This window comes from Ailuropoda melanoleuca, chromosome 8 (genome assembly GCF_002007445.2).
Source record: "Ailuropoda melanoleuca isolate Jingjing chromosome 8, ASM200744v2, whole genome shotgun sequence".
In the NCBI taxonomy this organism is placed as follows: Eukaryota; Metazoa; Chordata; class Mammalia; order Carnivora; family Ursidae; genus Ailuropoda; species Ailuropoda melanoleuca.
The window spans coordinates 63,811,916-63,832,221 of record NC_048225.1 but is presented as its reverse complement, the minus strand read 5'-3'; the positions used below and the strand labels follow the sequence as shown (position 1 = coordinate 63,832,221).

General features: G+C 39.8%; 1 protein-coding gene across 1 annotated transcript in view; it reads right to left on the bottom strand.

Annotated features, from left to right (window-relative positions):
- The window catches only part of DNAH14 (dynein axonemal heavy chain 14), a 363,900-nt gene that overhangs the window by 285,310 nt on the left and 58,284 nt on the right, over positions 1 to 20,306 (bottom strand). Inside the window, exons 9-11 of the mRNA XM_034667630.1 lie at positions 9,637 to 9,699; positions 4,997 to 5,141; positions 1,341 to 1,472 (exon numbers count right to left, since the gene is read on the bottom strand). Coding sequence (XP_034523521.1) covers positions 1,341 to 1,472; positions 4,997 to 5,141; positions 9,637 to 9,699 — 340 coding nt within the window. The remainder of the gene's footprint in view (positions 1 to 1,340; positions 1,473 to 4,996; positions 5,142 to 9,636; positions 9,700 to 20,306) is intronic.

The following is a 20,306-nucleotide window of genomic DNA, read 5'->3' as shown; positions in this document are numbered from 1 at the left end:
ATGCTTTTGTGCACTGTCATTCCCTATATAGAGAAGCTACAGAAAATAACCCTGTGAAATGAGTCACAGCATCTCAGGTAAAAATGTTCTGAGGACACTGTTCATTGTATTATTGAATCCTTTTTATAAAATCCTTAGGGAAGTTTCATAAATAAGTGAAACCATATGATAATTGTCTTTCTCTGCTTGAAGAATGAAAGGGGGGTAAACAGAAGGGGGAATGAACCATGACACTGTGGACTCTGGGAAACAAACTGAGGGCTTCAGAGGGGAGGGGGGTGGGGGATTGGGATAGGCCGGTGATGGGTATTAAGGAGGGCACGTATTGCATGGAGCACTGGGCGTTATACACAAATAATGAATCATGGAACACTACATCAAAAACTAAGGATATACTGTATGGTGACTAACATAACAAAATAGAAATTATTTTTAAAAAATCCTTAGGGAAGTTTTGTCTCATCTAGGTATGTTTCTCTTGAGCAGTAAATTTTCATCTTAGAAATACTGAAATTTGTAACAAATTGTATTTCCCCATATATGTCAACTCAGGTTAGATTTTAAGCATCTTGAAGGTGTATAAGTAAACATACACATACAAGCATTTACACACACACACACACACACGTGTGCGTGCACGCACATGCTTGCGTGCTTATACAGGTTTCTCCCACTATCCACAAGTAGAGTTGCTACGAAACCTCCCATAAGCCAAAACAGCATAAAGCAGAGGCAATGACCATCAATTTATATGGAACGAGTTTTGAGCATTCCCAGACCCCAAAGATAACCTGTTAGGCTTTTCCGATACCGCAGGACACATCTTGCTAATGGATGAACAAACTAAGTCAAGAAAAAGCACAGATGCTCACAGATACAGTCCACAGCTCTGGCGGCCTGACGCTGAGATGCTGAGTGTGGGTCCCAGGCAAGGAGCTGGGGGGCCCCTCTCACTGCTCCGGGCGGTGCCCTGTAACAGCTCGCTGCAAAACGGACGCTGAAGGCTGTTTCTGCTTCTCGCTTTTTTTCATAAAAGTGAAAATTCTCTCTGAATTTCTTTCAGTTAGCTAGCAAAAACAGGTATGAATATCGATCTTTTGTAAAAGCAACATGGTGTAACACGAACTTTCAAAAAGCAGGGGACACGTACACGTCAATATTTGCATTCTACACAGCACCTGGAAAACGTCCTGCTCCCAGTAAATGTGTGGCGTTAGCTGGTTGGCTAACGAATCCGCCCGCCCATTTCCAACACTGTTTCCAGAGATGCGATGTGGAGCAACTGCTTTACTCAGTACATTAAATATGGATAAAAAGAGAGGATATAATTAAAGAATTACCTTTAAAACTGTACTTTTGATTTCGGAAATAGCTTTATCTCTGATATCCTCAAGCTGCTTCAGTGCCTGGGTGGCTTGCTGTAACTGTTCTTTACAAAATTCATCTAGAGAATATGTTCGAGACCTATCCAGCTAATTAAATGACAGTAAACGTTGAGTGTTGGAAAGTCAAAATTCGTTACAAAAAAAAAAGATATAAAATATTATGGTCATCCTTTCATGTCACAAAAAGCATATTTTATACTTCCTTTTGTATACATTATGTGTTAGATACCAAATGCTTTCTACGTTCTTCAAATCCAAACACCAGTAGTTAAAACTAAATCTTGATAAAAGACAGAAAAATACATTATTGTTATAACTGTAACTAAGATTAAGCCTCAGCAGAAAAATTCAAGAGCTGATGTATTTTTGAAATATCTACGAACCCAGGGGAAACACCAAATCCAGGAATTATGTTTACCTTTGAAATCCCAATTATGTGTAAGACTTAAAAACAAGAGTGCTAAATGTGGGGATAAAGAGGCTAAAATTACATAATCCAAGTGACACGCATGTTCTTCTGAGCTCATTCGAAATGTGACCTGGAGAAATTCCATCACCTGTGCTACCAAGCCCTGCCATACACAAACAACGTATCTCCCAGCATCCTTCCTCCTTTCAGAATTCTCTCATTTTCCCCACATTCTGTTAATTCTCTTGCCAAAACGCATTTTCATCAATAAATAGCAGGTATCTTTACCCTAGTCATACTGTAATATTTTATAATTGTACACCTTCCTCAAAAAAAAAAAAAAGATTGAAGAGTGCTGCTCTAGCCTTACAATTCTGGATTAACTCTGTGTTCTCCTTCTCCTGGTCCCATATCTGGCTACCAGGTCCTGATTTTTCCAGCAAACGTGTCTCAAAATCTCCCTTCCTTCCTGATCTCACTGCCAACCTCCTGCCTGAAGCCGTTCTTGCTCATATCTGCATTACTCCAGCACTCTACTAGCAATTTCTTTAACTCTGTATCTCCTTGCTTTCAGTTTTTCCCGTAAACCAACATCACACTGATTTTCCAACAATAACATGTTCAGAAACTTTCAATAATTGTTCTTTAAGAATATGGGGCACCTGGGATGGCTCAGTTGGTTAAGCTTCTGCCTTTGGCTCAGGTCATGATCTCAGGGTCCTGGGACTGAGTCCCACGTCATGCTCTCTGCTCAGCGGGGAACCTGCTTCTCCCTCTCCCCTGCTTGTGCTCTCTATCTCTTCCTGTCAAATAAATAACTAAAATCTTAAAGAAAAAAAAAAGAATAGTTCTCAGGGTGCCTGGGTGGCTCTGGGCATCTGACTCCTGATCTTAGCTCAGGTCTTGATCTCAGGGCTGTGAATTCAAGCCCCACATTGGGCTCCACACTGGGCAAGGAGCCTACTTAAAAAAAAAAAAAAAGTTCTCAATGTTTACTCTGCATAGGAAATCACCAAGAGCGCTTGCAAAAAGTGTAGATGACTAGCACCACTCACCACACTCTCCCCCAAAAGGGGTAGGACACAAATTTACATTTTTATTAAGCTTTCAAAATACTGCCTTCCCCAACGCAATTATTCTTGAACTCCAAGTCCCAACTCTTTGGCTGGTTCTGTGGCTTTGGATAAACCACTGTCTCTCTAGGACTTAGTTTCTCAGCTGAAAGGGAAGGTCTGGATACAATGATCCACATGTGCCTTCTCCCACCCAGTTCTAGACACTCCAGGCCCCGCACAGTTCAGGCTCACCCAGGCAGAGCACTGGCACCTACACGCACTCCACTCTAACTTCGTCCACACTCCTGCCCTCGCTTTGTTCTCCCTGCCTCCTCATCAATCCTCATTGGAACCTGGATCCCCAGCAGTCCTAACGTGCAAGTGGCCACCTTCTGATTCCTGACTTCCGTATCCCGGTTCTCCTGGCTGTGAATCTCTGTTCACCCTCCATTTGGTCCTGGTTTCTCCAGACAATCTCAGGAACTGCTATTCTCGCTAACTTTCTTCACAACCCCCACTAGGAGTGCCCCAGCCCTAATGCCCAGGTTCGGCTCCTACTTCTCCCTTACTCTGTTATTCTTGGCCCAATATTCAAGACCCAACCTAACTTGCATATCAAACACATATTGATCCTTTACTCACATTCTGCTCCCCGGCTCCTCTGCCGACTGGCTATTCAAATCCAGCACGGTCAGGTTCATACCGCTCTTCCCTCATGAAACATGCCCCGACCTTAACTCCAAAGGCTAATCTCTGCTTCCTCTGAATATCAGAAGCACGAATATTTTACAAGAGTTTTATAAGTATTGTTTGTCAGGAAACCTTTCCTGCCTTGTATTTTGCTAAATGGCTAGCTAGAATGATTAGCAAAACCAAGGGACTACCTCTGGAATTAGCAATCAGTTTTATATGTAAAGAATTATCTTTTCCAATAAACGGTAAGCAAATTAAGAACAGCAATACCTCATTTTTAGTTTGTATCCATCTCCTTTGCATATAATAATTAACAAATATCTGCAAATTGTCTGGAACGCTTTGTTCCCTTCCTCTTGACATTCTGGGGGAAGCTGACGGTCTAAGGTCACTCCATTAGCATTACCATCCACTAGGCACCGGCACTCACAGTATTTCGAAGTCTCCTCTGCCTTACTGCCCATCATTAACGGATAAATTCTGCCATTAAGTCACTGATAAAACAATCTGAAATAGCTGCCCAACCAATTTCCTTCTAGAATAAAACCTTACCAAAAATACTCCTCTATGAAATGTGTCCTTAACTTGAGTGGTAATCCTTTTGAAACATTTGTCTCAATGTAGCTATAAAAAATGTACTTCGTCTGTAGTGATTTTTTTCTTCATTAACTCTTTTATTTATTCACTCACTCAAAGACTATTTATTAAGCATCTATTATGTATCAGCCACTGTATATAATCAATTCTAAAAGTAAGCTACTGATTTGTAAGTATTAAACTTATTACATGTATAGAGTCAAAATTAATTTTTGAATTGATGATCAAATTTATAACTTGTCCAAATCTTTTCACTATTTTTAAGTCTAGGTGACTATCAGTTTTACTTCTCAGTACCTTCCTCACTGAGTAAATGAAGTAAAAGCTGCTGGAATCCTGTTCAATCGTATACTAAACACTACTAAACACTTAAAACGTCTATGTACTTTAACCTCTTTGAAAGAAATATTCTATATAAACTTAATTAAATCATCCACTAGGAAGGTCACCCTTAATTAGTATTGTGGAACAGAAGAATTAATAAATTTAACCAAAACCTGTGTTGTAACTCACGACAATTTCTTGACATGCTATATTGAGAGAATAGCTGGTAACTATCAATTGTAGTAGATAATTATTTATAAATGACATTGCACATCAAGAGTTTTGAAAACAGAGAAAGGGCTTCATAACACACTTAGGTTGAGTTTAGGGAAGAAATTATGTATAAGGAATGTTGTTACTAAAAATGACTATCTGAGGGAATAATGTTCCCTGTGAGTATTTTAGAACATTAGTCACGCATGGTGATCGTTTACTGATGGATCTAGCAGTATGAATTCCTTCGACTCAAAACTCTACTTGTCTTCCTGGTTCCACATACAAACACTAGCATACAGCAATGTACTTCGACCCACCTTTAGGAGGCATATGGCAGATGGATGGTCTTCATGTTCATTACCTTTTTTGATATCAACTGCATCCTCACAAAGTCCCTTTATATAAAGCAAACAGCCTTGAAATAACTCATCGGCCCAAAAAAGATGGCAGTACAAAAACGACCTGAAAGTGAAAGAATTTCCAGACTTAGCTCCCATTCAAAATGAGTACAATGAATTTAGAAGTAACCAGTATAATTTGTTTTGTATCCATATGTATTCTATCTAGTACAGTTGAAGTGACATTAATAAACATCAGTAAGCATGACGAGATTTGTTTGGCTGATAATGTTGAAAGCAAGGCTGTGGTACTGGGTGTGTTGAGTATGAACAAAATAGGAGGAGAAACAAGTAATGACGTAATGATTTTATGCCACTGAGTTCTAATAATTTTGAAATAGTAGGCAGTGACAGGTTTCTTAAATTCTCCAACCAACTAAATCCTAAAATAGAAAAGATGAGTCCTTCTCTTTCCTCAGTCCCTTCCTACTGTCTGGTCATGGTCACAAAGGTGAGACAGACCACTTTCAACAATGCAAAACTGAGGGAGAAAAGAGCAGAATGGGAGAGACAAAGCTCCAGAAAAACTGGATCAAGAAAAGCAAAGTTCTCTGTGCAACAGTGTATAAAGAACAGGGGTCTCCTGCCCTTCACTGATCCCTTGTGGGAGTGGCTGATTTTTATGGCTGATTTTTGTGTTTTATACAAAAAATATAATTATCAGAAATTAGCCTCTTTCTGTCTTTCCATTTTACTGGCAAAAGCTTTATATACCATGAGGCTAGTGAAGCTTAAGCTCCATGGGCCCTTTATCAGCCCTGCCTCTTTCAGGGTCTTGTGCTGTCCATCTCAAAGAAGGCCTCCTCACACTACGCACGCCTCACAGAACCTGGTGCTACTCACAGAGGTGGAACTGGTTCATGACATTCCCGGGTATCTAGTACAGGGAGGAAAAAAGATCACACTAAAGACAAATGGCACATTCCAAAAAGTGAAACACCACAAAAATCAGACCCCATCTTGATATTTATTAACAAGAGAATGATGATCAAAATTCAAACAGTAATGAATTCACACTACTCAACATTGTTTAAGGCTTTCTTTACTTCCTTTAAAAAACATAATTGATTTTATTTGCACATTTTAACCCAGATATGAAGAAACTAGGGAGGGTGCATTATAAAAATAATTAACGGTGGGGAAAGCATGAAAAAATTGAGAATTGTAATGGTGAGATCTGACAAGAGAAAAATCAAGCATCATCTGATGACTGTTCAAGCATAGGTGCCATGAGGAACTCACGAACAAATTCCATTTTATTATAACAGAAAACTAACTACATTCTCCAAAACTTTACTCACAAGATAGAACTGCTTGGTAATAGAAAATATACCACAGAAATCTATTAAAACCTAGGTCCTGGTTTCTAGAAAAATGGAGTAAATATACTTATCACCATTTTCCCTCTGAGTACAATGAAAAACTGTGAACATCATGCATGAAGCGAACATGAGAAGATACTGAAAGGCAGAGAAGATGGACTGGCTAGGAACAACATGGCGCTAAGGTCCTTGGGTTTTCTCTTGCCTCCTCCACCCCAGGCCTGGAGTTGAAGAAACCAGCAACCTAGAAACACCAACAAGAGCCAGGAAAAAGCCTGTTCTCCAGTCAAAGGACCAGGAAAGAGGCAGCCGAGCATGACAGAAAATTTTCAACAATTCTACTTCAGTGAGATACCAAAGGAAAAAAAGGCCACGTGCAGAGGATGGAGTTCTACCCTTGGCAAATGGTAACCAGGCTTCCCTAGCATTCGTCTGGGGGTTTCTAGGGAAAGCTAAGTAGGGAATCAGAAATTTCATCTTCCCTGGGTGGGAGCAAGCAAAGAAACAGAAAGTCAAACAGAGAAAGAGAAGACATAAAAAAAAGAACTAAATGGAAATTTTAGAATTGAAAAATATAATGACTGAAATTTAAAAACTCAATACACTGGCTCAACAGCAAAATGGAATGGACAGAGAAACAAATCAATGAACTAAAAGAACAAAAGAAATGATTCAATCTGAACAACAGAGAAACAAATAGAAAAAAAAAACCAAAAAACCAACCCAACACAGACCCTCAGGGACCAGCAGGACTATAAAAAAGATGTAGCATTTGTGTCTGAAGTCCTAGAAGGAGAGGAGAAGGAGGGCAGGGCTGAAAAAATACTTAAAAGAAATACAGATGAAAATTTACCAAATTTATCAAAGGACGCACAAACACAGATGTGCAAGAAGCCAGGGTGACCTAAAATGGGATAAAGACAAAGAAATCCGACCAAGGCACATCAAAGCCAAAATTCTGAAAACCAAAGGCAAAAGAAAGAATCTTGAAAGCAGCAAGAGAAGAAGAAACATCTATAGAAGAAAAGCAGTTCAAATGACCATGGAGGCCAGAAGAAAGGGGCGCACATTTTTCAAATGCCGAAAGGAATGAGCTGTCAACTCAGAGTCCCAGAGTCGGCAACGACATCCTTCACTGCAGGAGAGAGCAAGACATTCTCAGATAAAGGAGAAGCAAGACAATTTGTTGCCAGCAGACCTGCCCTAAAAGAATGGCTATAGGAAGTTCTCTAAACAGAAATTATACAACAAAACAATGAAAGAAGGAACCCCGAAACATCAAGAAGGAACCAAGAACATGATAAACCAAATTGAATACATTTTAAAAACATAGGGGCGCCTGGGTGGCTCAGTCAGTTAAGCATCCAACTCTTGCTTTCAGCTCAGGTCGGGATCTCAGGGTCTTGAGATGGAGCCCCCCAACGGGCTTTGCACTCAGTACAGAGTCTGCTTCCCCTCTCTTACACCCCTCCCCCGCTTGCATACACTCTCTCTCTAAAATAGATAATCTTTAAAAAGTAAAACAAAAATAAAAATATATAGACTATCCTTCTCTTGAATTTTATAACTTATGCTCTGATGATGGACGCAAAAATGCTAGCTCTTCCGATACAGCGCCAAATGCATACAGAGGAAATACTTATGACAATTACACTATAAATGGGGGAGGTAAAGGGACATAAAGCTAAGGTTACAACAGTTCACTCAAACTAATAAGGTGACAACAACAGTAAATTTTGTGTTATGTATATATAATGCAGCCACAAAAAAAGAGACATTAAAAAATACTACAGAAAAAAATTAAAGAATTCTAAGAAATATTCAAATTATCCACAGGAAGAAACAGAAAGCAGAGAAGAAACAGAAACCAAAAAATAAAATGGCAAACTTAAGCCCTAACATAAAAATAATTCGATTGAATGTACATGGTCTAAATACACCAATTAAAAAAAAAAAACCCACAATGAGATCCTACCACACAGCCACCAGAATGTCTGCAATGAAAAATAGTGACAATTCCAAATGGTGGCACCCATGTGGAGAAGCTGGGGCACTCGATGTTGCCAGCGGGGATGAAAAAAGGTACAATCATTTCTAAAAAATCTTTAACATGCAATTACCATATGACCTTGGATGGCATGCCTGGGCACTTCCCCCTGAGAAATGAAGACTTCTGTTCACATAAAAACCTATATATGAAGGTTGATAGCATCTTTATGTCTAATAGACAGAAACTGGAAAGCAGCAGGTGTTCTTCAACAAGGGAACGACTACACCATGGCACGTCCCTGCAGTGGAGAACTACTGAGCAAGGCAGAGGCTGGACGGAACTCTACTCCCCAAGACTGTGGACCGTAGGCTTCCATTTACACAACATCCTTGAAAAGACAAAACCACAGAAATGGAGACCAGAGGAGTGCTTGCCATGGGCTCAGGAGAGGTGGGAGTGGGAGGAAAGGGGGTAGGGCTACAAGAGGGCAACAGGAGGGCTCCTGCCAGGACAGAGATCTGCTGTACGCTGATTACGTCAATGTCACTGCCTTGGTTGCCCTGCAACTGTCCTACGGTACGTCTGCAGACGTTACCACTGGGGGAAACAGGAGATCTCTGTATCATCTCTGTATCATTTCTCACAACTGCATTCAATCACAGTTACCGCAAAGCAAAAAGTTCGACAACATGTGGGAGATCCTGCAAAGTAGGGTTAACAGCCATCTAACTGGTGTGATGTAGTCATTCCCCTTCTGGAAGCAAAAAGTTAAATCAAGTGACCAAAGGAAGTTATCCAAAGTGCTTTATCGTACTATGATTTCCTCACATTACAGATTGGCATACTGGGTAATACAGTGCTTATTATGTTTATATATAGTATTTAAAAATAAGATAGGTTAAATTTAATCATAAAGGGCTAAATTGTTTTAAAAAGATTTTGTTTGTTCAGAGAGAGACAGTGAGCAAGCATGAGCAAGGGGGAGAAACAGAGGCAGAGGGAGAAGTTGACTTCCCGCAGAGCAGAAGCCCAAGATGGGACTCAATCCCAGGACCCTGGGATCACGACCTGAGCCGAACTGACGCTTAACCGACTGAGCCACCCAGGCGTCCCCATAAAGGGTTAAATTTAATCATAATCATAAAGTGACTTTCCAATCACTGAGTGAAAATGACTTATACCTGCTTCCATATTATGTATTTATAATAAATAAAAATTTTTAAATTACATTGCCTGTCAAAACTTACCTGCTCTTTTCTGTCTTAATTCTTCTAACATTCAATTTCCAAGTAACAAATGATTTATTAACTCTGAAAAGAAAAACATTTCTTACGTTCTATACTCACAAATCATGTATTTATATAGAATACATTTAATAACATCTTAGGAATGCTAGATTCCCTAGAACGTTTCATTCACGTTTCATTCATAAATTTTACCTGAAGTACATACAAGATCATATCACTTCTCTCCCAAACTATCAACAGAACATAGAGCAAAGTCATTGTAATTCTTATGGACACATAATTTAGTTACAATATCCCAATTAAAGTATAAAAACTATAAAAACTATATTCTTCTCGGGGGCGCCTAGGTGGCTCAGTCAGTTAAGTGTCCAACTCTTGATTTTCAGCTCAGGTCATGAACTTACGGTCGTGGGATCAAGCCCTGTGTGGGGCTCCATGCTCAGTGGGGGGTCTGCTTGAGATTCTCTCTCCCCTTCTCCCTCTGTCCCTCTTCCCTCCTCACCCTAAATCAATCAATCAATCAATCTTTTCTTCTCTTTATATATATTTATCTTACTATTTATAAAAGAGACTCATATTTCAAGAAGAGTCAAGAATGAACTTCCAGTGATAATGAAAGGTACATTGATAAATCACTGCACACTGGTATATAAAAAATTAAGCTAGTGTATATCATTTTCATATTTATGTTTTTGGAAAGATGCATTTATAATCTTTAAAACTCAAAAGAACCTGTAGGAGAAGGAATTTAATGGTGATGCTTGTTTGCCAAAGTAAGATTCCTTATGTAGCAAGAGGAACTGGTGGGGCCAGGACTGCCCAAGAGGCCAACTGCCCATCTCACTGGCTGGCTGAGGATCACAGAAGCCAGCAGCAGTTCCGAAAGAACCCCATGACGTCACACAAACAGGCACACCTGAGGCCTCAGAAGTCAGAAATGCCTCCGATCTAGCACCCTGACTTTGAGTCAGGCTCCCAAGAAGCATTCCAGCTAAATTCCTATCTCACTTTTCTCTAGTCACGGAACCTCAGCACTACAAAAGATCCCTGGAAAGAATACCAGACGAATCCCACCACCTACAGCGTGAGGAGCGTCCGTACCAGGCCACAGAAGCGACGCCTCCAGGCAGGCCCCCGAGGTTAAGAAGCTGGTGCGGCTGCTCGGAGTCACCCCTGCACAGCACACAGCGCACGGCCAACGGAAGCCACCAACGCTGCAGATTTACCTCATCTTCTGCTTGGAATGTTGCCTGTTACAATGTTAGTCATAAAGAACTTTACAAAATATACTAAAAATTAAATTCAAAAATCAAATGGAGGGGATGCCTTGGTGGCTCAGTCGGTGACGTGTCTGCCTTCGGCTCAGGTCATGATCCCGGGGTCCTGGAATCAAGTCCTGCACCGGGCTCCCTGCTCAGCGGGGAGCCTGCTTCTCCCTTTCCCCCTTATGAGCTCTCTGTCAAATAAATAAAATCTTTAAAAAAATAAAATAAAAATCAAATGAATTTATAAGTTTTAACCTGACTAAACTTTAATTTATACTTTTCTTAACATGAATAAAGAAAATGAACTGCTTTGACCACAGACTGACTGATGCCAAACGTGATATAAAAAGATGACTCCTCCCAGTTCCAACTGTTTTGGAAGTTTAATCAATTAAAATTATTCAGAGTGGAACGGACCCCAAGGATTTACTACAGGCAAGGACAGCAGCTGGACAGTCCAACACTGACAGTTTAAACAAACAGATTCAGAGAATAGTACTTTTCATACCATCGTGAGCTGGTCCTGTCGCCGAGTGACAGGGATGCAGCCATCACACACGTTCTTTTACAGGAGCTGCTCAGAGCTGTGTTTCAGTGACCCACCTCCACTGCCATGTGACTTAGGTCCAGACAGTCACAGGACCGGCTCCCTGGCCTCACAATCTCTCCAGCGCTTCCGCCGCACCACCTCTACCCTTGCATACACGCTGATCTTGCATCTGCCTCAAAACGTTTCATCTTGCTATGCTGTCTGAAACTACTCTCAACATTCAGGCCTCGGATTACATAGCACATCTCTGGCCATCCGATCTAAAGCAGTAACACTTAATTTCTCTGCTTTATTATCTTTCTGGCCGTTATCCCTAGCTGAAATAATCTTACTTATTATTTTTTTTAAAAGATTCTATTTATTTATTTGACAGAGATAGAGACAGCCAGCGAGAGAGGGAACACAAGCAGGGGGAGTGGGAGAGGAAGAAGCAGGCTCGTAGCGGAGGAGCCTGATGTGGGGCTCGATCCCACAACGCCGGGATCACGCCCTGAGCCAAAGGCAGACGCCTAACCGCTGTGCCACCCAGGTGCCCCAATCTTACTTATTATTGATCCCCCTGCATTAGAGTGGGAGTTCTATAGGAGCACAGACCTCGTATATTTTTACATGATTACATCTCCAGTGCCCATAACAGTGGAACAAAAAAGGTACCGGCAAGTATCTGTTCTGCAAGCAAGGACCTTCTCTGCCACACAATGCATTCACTTCTCTTATAAGAAAAACTTCCTTCAATTATTTATCTTATTAAATGTAACAATTCAAAATATTACTTATCTCTTTTCCTAGTCTCCAGCAGATAGCAGCAGATCACAAGAAAACAGAGACAGTGCAAACAGAAAGATCAGTGTAATGGCGCTGTACAGACAGATGGCAGCCACCCTCGTGGGGAGCGCAGAGCACCCAGAGATGAGGAAGTACTACGTCGTACACCTGAACCCAGTGTAACATCATGTGTCAATGACACGCAAGGAACAGAACTAGATACAAACACTCGAGGAGCAAGTCTGGGCCTTCTGTGGGAGGGTCAGGAGTCTCAGGAATCCTGGCGTCAGGTCATGTCACTTAGAACTAGATAAATTTTTTTTTAAAGATTTTATTTATTTATTCGACAGAGATAGAGACAGCCAATGAGAGAGGGAACACAAGCAGGGGGAGTGGGAGAGGAAGAAGCAGGCTCCCAGCGGAGGAGCCTGATGTGGGGCTTGATCCCACAACGCCGGGATCACGCCCTGAGCTGAAGGCAGATGCTTAACTGCTGTGCCACCCAGGCGCCCCAGAACTAGATAAATTTTTAAATGATGACCTTGAATCAACAAGCTGCCCAGCTCTCTAATTCTCTGATTTATTTTCCATTATAACAGTCCTTCTCTACCTGATATTTTACATATCTGTGTGTTTCTCTCTCTCCCACTCTAAGTTACTTGAAAGCAGGACATCTGTCTTCTAGAACAATAACTGGTTCTTAGCAAACTCTCAATAAATATTTGTTTAATGAATAAATGCATGAAAAACAAAATGCAAATTCAATTAAGGTCATTATAGTTAAATTCAACCATAAAAATAATTTTCTTACAATATTTATCCAAAAAGATGAGTAGTTCTAATACTTAAATGAGTAAACTTCATCTAAAAAATTTTTACTCAGGTATCACTGACATACAATATTGCATTAGTGTCAGGTGTACAACACCGTACTCTGACATCGCGGCGTATACGCTGTGGACTGACGAGCACGGTGAGTTACCATCTGTCACGGTACAGAGTTAACACAATATTACTGACTCGGCATTACAACCCCATGGTCTATTTATAACTGGAAGTCCTTACCTTCTGATTCTCTTCACTCACTTCATCCCCCTGCCCAACGCCTCTCTGCTGGCAACCCACTCCGTCCTCTGTATCTCTGAGTGTAGGTTTTGTTTCTTAGGTTCCACATACAAGTGCAATCATGTGGTATCTGTCTTTCTCCTATTTCACTTAGCATTAATACCTTTAGGGTCCCATCCATACAGACACAAATGGCATGTCTTCATTTTTTTTTTTTTATGGCTGGGAACTACTCCGCTGTATGTATACACCACATCTTCTTTATCCATTCATCTATCAACGAACACTGCGGTTGTTTCTCTAGCTTAGCTACTGAAAACAGTGCTGCAATAAACAAAGGAGTGCATATATCTTTTCAAATTAGTCCTTCCGTTTTCTCCGAATAGCTATCCAGAAGTGGAACTGCGGGATCATATGGTAGTTCTAATTTTAATATTTTCAGGAAATCTCCATACTGTTTTCCATAGTGGCCACACCAATTTACATTCCCACAAACTGTACACAAGGGTCCCTTTTCTCCAGATCTCAATAAACCTAAGTAAGAGCCATTCTGATAGGTAGAAAGTAATACCTTATTGTGGTTTTGATCTGCATTTCCCTGATGATTAGTGATGTTAAGCACCTTTTCATGTGTCTGCTGGCGACCATGTGTAGGTCCCGGAAAAATGTCTATTCAGATTCTCAGCCCATTTTCTTTTTTTAAAGATTTATTTATTTTAGGGGGGAGAGAGTATCTCAAGCAGACTCCCAGCTGAGCATGGAGCCCAATGCGAAGCTTGATCCCAAGACCCTGAGATCATGACCTGAGCCAAAATGAAGAGCTGGAAACACAACTGACTGAGCCGCCCAGCTGCCCCTTCTGCCCATTTTTAACTGAATTATTTTTGTCATCAAGTTGTACAAATTCCTTCTATTTTTTTTGGATATCAACTCATTATATATATGATTTGCAAATATCTCATCCCAGTCAGTAGTTTGCCTTTTCATTTTATTGATGGGTTTCCTTCAGTGCTCAGACCCTTTTCAGTTAGATGTCGTTCCATTGGCTTATTGTTCCTTTTGCCACCTTTAAGTCAGATCCAAGAAAATGTCCCCAATGTCAAGGAGTTTAAGGCCTACTTTTCTTCTGGGTGCTTTATGGTTTCAAGGCTTACATTCTAGTCTTTAACCCATTTTGAGTTGATTTTTGTGTATGGCATAAGAAAGCGGTCCAGTTTTCCCAACACATCTATTGAAGAGACTTCTTCCCACTGCATACTCTTACCTCCTTTGTCATAGATTAATTGGCCATATAATTGTGGGTTTATTTCTGGGTTCTCTATTCTGTTCCTTTGACCTACGTGTCTGTTTTTGTGCCAGTACTATACTGTTTGGTTACTGTACCTTATAGTGTATCTTAAAATCTGAGATAGCAACAGCTACAGATCTGTTCTTCGACATATAGTATAATGTCATCTTTAAAAAACAGTTTTACCTCTTCCTTTCCAATTTGGATGCCTTTTCTTTTTCTTGCCTAACTGCTGTGGCTAAGACTTCCAATACTATGTTGAATAAAAGTGGGAAATGTGGTCATCTTTGTCTTGTTCCTAATCTTAGAGGAGAAGCTTTTAGCTTTTCACGGTTGAATATTATTTTAGCTGTGGGTTTGTCATATATGGCTTTTACTATGGTGAGGTATATGCCCCCTACACACACTTTGTTGAGCGTTCTTACCATAAATGAATGAATTTTTCAGATGCATCTATTGAGATAACCACGATTTTTATCTTTAATTTTTTAATGCGGTGTATCATATAGTATATCACATTATTTTGTAGATGTCAAACGATCTTGCCATCCCTGAAGTAAATGCCATTTGACCATGTGTATGATCCTTCTAGTGTATTTTCTGATTTGCTAACATTTTTTGAGCATTTTCACATGTATGTTCATCAGGGAAATTGGCCTGTAATGTTCTTTACTTGTGTGGTATCCTCTGGTTTTCAAATTGGGGTAACACTGGCCTCATAAAATGACTTTAGAGGCATTCCTTCCTCTTCTGGTTTTTTTTTTTTTTTTTGGAAGACTTTGAGAATAATAGGTATTAAATACTCTTTGAATGCTTAGTAGAATTCACCAATGAAGCCAACAGATCCTGGACTTTTTTTGGGGAGTTTTGAATTACTGATTTAATCTCATTACTAGCAATTGGTCTATTTAAATTTTCTACTTCTTCATGATTCAGTCTTGGTAGGTTGCATGTTTCTAGGAATTTATCCATCTCTTGTAGGTTGTTCAGTTTGCTTGTGCATAACTGCTCATAGTGACTGTCATGATTCTTCATATTCCTATGGTATCAGTTGTAACTTCTTTCATTCTGATTTTATTTGAGCCCTTTCTCCTTTTTTCTTGGTGAGTCTAGGTAAAGGTATGTCAATTTTGTTTATCTTTTCACAGAATTGGCTCTTGGTTTCATTGATCTTTTCTATTGTCTTTTTAGTCTCTGTTTCACTTATTCCATTCTGATCTTTATTATTTCCTTCCTTCTACTAACTGTGGGTTTCACTTGCTCTTCTTTTCCAGTTCCTTTGGGTGTAAAGTTAGGCTGTTTGGGATTTTCTTGTTTCTTAAGGTAGGCTTGTATGGTTATGAACTTCCCTCTTAAAACTGCTTTTGCTATATCCCATACATTTTTGCTATGTCATATTTCTGTTTTCATTTGTCTCTAGGTGTTTTTTCTTTTCTTTCTCCTTTGCTTTCTTCAAAGACCCCTTTGCTGTTCAGTAGCATGTTGCTTAAACTCCTTGTTTTTGTGGATTTCCCAGTTTTCTTCTTCTAATTGATTTCTAGTTTCATACCATCATCATTGAAAAAGATGCTTGATACGATTTCAATCCTGTTAAATTTCTGAGACTTTTTTGTGGCCTAACATGTTATTTACCTGGAGCGAGCACCATGCGCATGCGAGAAGAAATGTATTCTGCTGCTTTTGAATGTAATGTTCTGTGTTAATCTATTAAGTCCATCTGGTCTGTCACTTAAGGCCAATGTTTCCTTATTGATTTCCTGCATGGATGGTCTAATAATTGACATGGGTGGGATGTTAAAGTTCCCCTCCTATAATTGTATCATACTTTCTCTTTCTCCCTTTAGATCTGTTGACATTTCCTTTATACATATTGGTGCTATGCTGGGTGCATATACATTTATAAATATTATATCCTCTTGCTGGATTGACCCCTTTATCATTATGTAATGCCCTACTTTATTTTCTGTAAGTCTTTAAGTCTATTTTGTATAAGTATAGCTACAACAGCCTTCTTTTCGTTCCACAAATTATCTTTTTCCATACCTTCGCTTTTAGTCTGTGTGCCTTTACTTCTGAAGTGAGTCTCTTGATGGCAGCATATAGATGAGTCTTTTTTTTTTTTAAGTCCATTCAGTCACTCTACATCTTGTGACTGGAGAATTTAGTCTGTTTACATTTAAATTAACTTTTGAGGGCAAATCTTTCAGGTCTCCTCCCCCCTTGGAAGCTTTGTACTATCACTTTGCTATCACTCAATAAACTTTGCTGCTCACAAAAAAATAATAATTTTTGATAGATATGTACTTTTTGCCCTTTTGTGAACTGTTTTCTAGCTGTCTATAGTTTGTCTCTCTTCCTTTATTCTCCCTTTCTCTCTTCCCTTGACGTCTTACAACTTTCTTTAGTGTTTAGATTCCTTTCTCATTCATTTTCCATTATGTGTTCACTCTAAGTTTTGTAAGGTTACCATGAGGTTCAGATATAACCACCTACGTACAACAGTGGTGTTTTTCTAAGTTCATAGCAACTTAAATTTGAATACATTCTAAAACTCTACATTTTTAACCCCCTCTATGTTTTAGGTTTTTGACGTCACACTTTACAACTTTTTATGCATTCCTTAACTAATTATTGTAGCTTTAATTTTACTACATTGGTCTGTTGACCTTTGCAATAGCTTTATAAATGATTAATTCACTACCTTCACGATATATTTTGTTTCCCCTGTGAGATTTTCACTTTCATATGTTTTCTTGTCATTAATTAGTATAATTTCTTTTCAGCTTAAGTCCCTTTAGAATTTCTTGTAAGGCTAGTTCAGTGGTAATGAAGTCCTTTAGCTTTTGCTATATGAAAACTCTTCATCTTCTTCAGTTCTGAATTATAACCTTGCTGGGTAGAGTATTCTTGGTTGCAATTTTTTCATTTAGTACTTTGAATATGCTTCTGCTGCTCCCTTCTGCCTTGCAAAGTTTCCATTGAGAAATCTGCTGAGAGCCTTACGGGTTTATCTTGTATGTAACAAGTTATTTCTCTCTTACTGCTTTGAAGATTCTCTATTTTTAACTTCTGACATTTTAATTACTCTATATTTCAGTGTGAATCTCTTTGGGTTCTTCTTATTTGGAAATCTCTGGGCTTCCTGGATATGGATGTCTGTTTCCTTCCCTAGATTAAGGACATTTTCAGCCACTATTTCTTCAAATACGTTTTTCTGCCCCCTCTTTCCCCTCTTCTTCTTCTGGGACTCCTATAACGAGAATGTTAACCTGAAATTGTCCCAGAGGTCACTTGTGTTATCTCTACTTTTTAAAAACCTCTCTTCTTATTGCTGCTCTGTCCAGGTGAGTTCCATTGCTCTATCCTCTAGCTCACTGTCTGACCCACTCTTCTGATGCATCTGGTCTGCTGCTGAACCCCTTTAATGTATTTCTCAGTTAATTTATTCTACTTCAGCTCTGTGACTTCCATTTGGTATTTTCTTGTATTTTCTCTTTGCTGCAGTTCTGTGTTCCATTCCTCTCCCAAATTTGGTAAGCATCTTTATGACTATTACTTTGAACTACTACTGATCAGGTAATTTACTTCTTGCCATTTCATTAAGGTCTTTTTCTGAGGTTTTATCTTATTCTTTCATTGAAGATAGTCTTCTCATTTTGCTGATTTTCTGTTTTTTTCCTATGGATTAGGCAAAACATCTATCTTTCCCAAACTTGAAGAAATGGCCTTGTGTAGGTGACCTGTGAGGCTGAGAAGCACAATCCCCTTTGGCCACCGGTGCCAGATGCTCAAAGGGAGTCCCAAGTGTGGGCTATGCACACCTGCTGGCTGGTGAGGCCCAGCTGTGGCATTGAAGGGGCACGGCACTCACCAGGCAAGCTGGGGTGCAGTTACGGCTAGGGATGGATGGATGGGATGCTTGCCCAGATGGCTGTGGTGCACTTCTGGCATGGGGGATTGGGGTGTGCCCAGGTTACAGGAAGACTGCCCAAGCAGTGACTGCCAACACTGGCATTAGCAAAATGGAATGGGATTGCAAAAATGGCACCTGTCTTTCCCAGAAAGAGTCCCAAAAGATACCTGATTCTCTGGCATTCACCTTAAGAATAGTAAATGGGTCTCCTTTACATGTGCCCTAGACACTTTTCAAGGTGCAGCCTTCGCTCTGGGCCCCAGGATGTGCATATAAGCTGTGCATATAAACCCTTTATGAGCAGGTTCTCTGTTCCCTAGGTTCTATGGTTTTCCTGGACATAATTCCCATTGTGTTCCATGTTGGTGGCTTATCTCTTTGGTGCAGAACCCAAGAATTGGGGTGCCTGATGTGGGCAACATTCCTTACTTCTCAGGTAGTTTCCACATTTTTGAGATCCTTCCTGTTTGTGGGTTGCCGCACTGGGGGTGGGGTTCAGGTGAGAGCATGTCTCTGTTTCTCCTACTTATCTCCATGCTGCCTTTTTCCTCTGTTGTGGAGGTACTGTCCATCTAGTTTTCTGAACTCGTCCAAGGAAATTATTCCACACACAGCTGTAGGTCTGTGGTGTCTGTGGGAGGTGGTGAGTTCAGGATCTTCCTACACCTCCATCTTGTCTAAGAACCTTTTACGGAATACCCCGTTTCCTCTAATAGTCCCCATAAAGATGGCATTATGTAGAACCCACACATGAACCAGGCAGTTGCTATTTCAACAGGACCATACTACAAATAGTTGGTTTCATTTTCTTTCATCTCACCGAAAATTGGAAAATATCCTGAATTGCTGTAATAAATAGTAACATGTTCTTTCTAAAAGCCATTCCAAAGCAGGTATGAGTTCTATTTCTTCTACATCACCTAGTTTAGTAACCTGCAAATATAAGCACAAAACCATGACTTTATTTCTTTAAAAAATATGCACGATTTTCAAGAAACTAAGAAAGCCTGTTTGCCTCATAACTACCTGCTTTTATAATTAAGCTTGTCCTCTGTATGACCTCCACCACTTCATCTATACCCAAACTTGATCTCCCTTTCCACACTGCTTCTATCCTTGCCCTTTGTCTAATGCTATTTCTCAAGCTCCAATAGAGAAAGAATCAGAGAAACTTCTTTCTCATCCTTAGATACTTTTCACAAATATTTGTTCATTTCTTCAGTCTCATGATTTGCACATTTTCTATAAAAGTAATACTTATGAGCTCAATTTTGACTACAGGGATATAGTAGTTTCAAAGGGACTAATAATCCCATTACAAAGATACCCTACTTTGACATCCAAGAACCACAGGCCTTTCATCAAGGAATTCCCTTCCCCAGAGTCCCTCTTCCCCATCTGAATGTTAACCTTTTCTTAAATTTCTTCTGGAAATAAAAGTATGACTATACCAGCACATATGTACTTATGTGCATATTTTTGTTTATACAGAAGTTGTTCCTCCCATTTTCAGTTGATAGTACACATCAGGGATATCTCCACGTCTACACCTACAGATCTGCTTCGTCCGATGTGGCCCTGCCCACGCGCGCTTACAGTGTGGTTGGCTGGCAGAGTAGGGGGAAGCAGACAGACACGAAGAAAATGATCAAAAAAAGTAACTCTGTAATTACAACTTGCGGTAAGTATCAGAGCGCTATGTAAGAGGGTAATGGGGTTTTCTACATCTGGCAATGAAGTTTCTCACAAACCTGAGAAAACATTTTCTTTTACTATTATAATTCCTATTATGTCAGCAAATCCCTGTAGTCTAGTTTTCTTTTT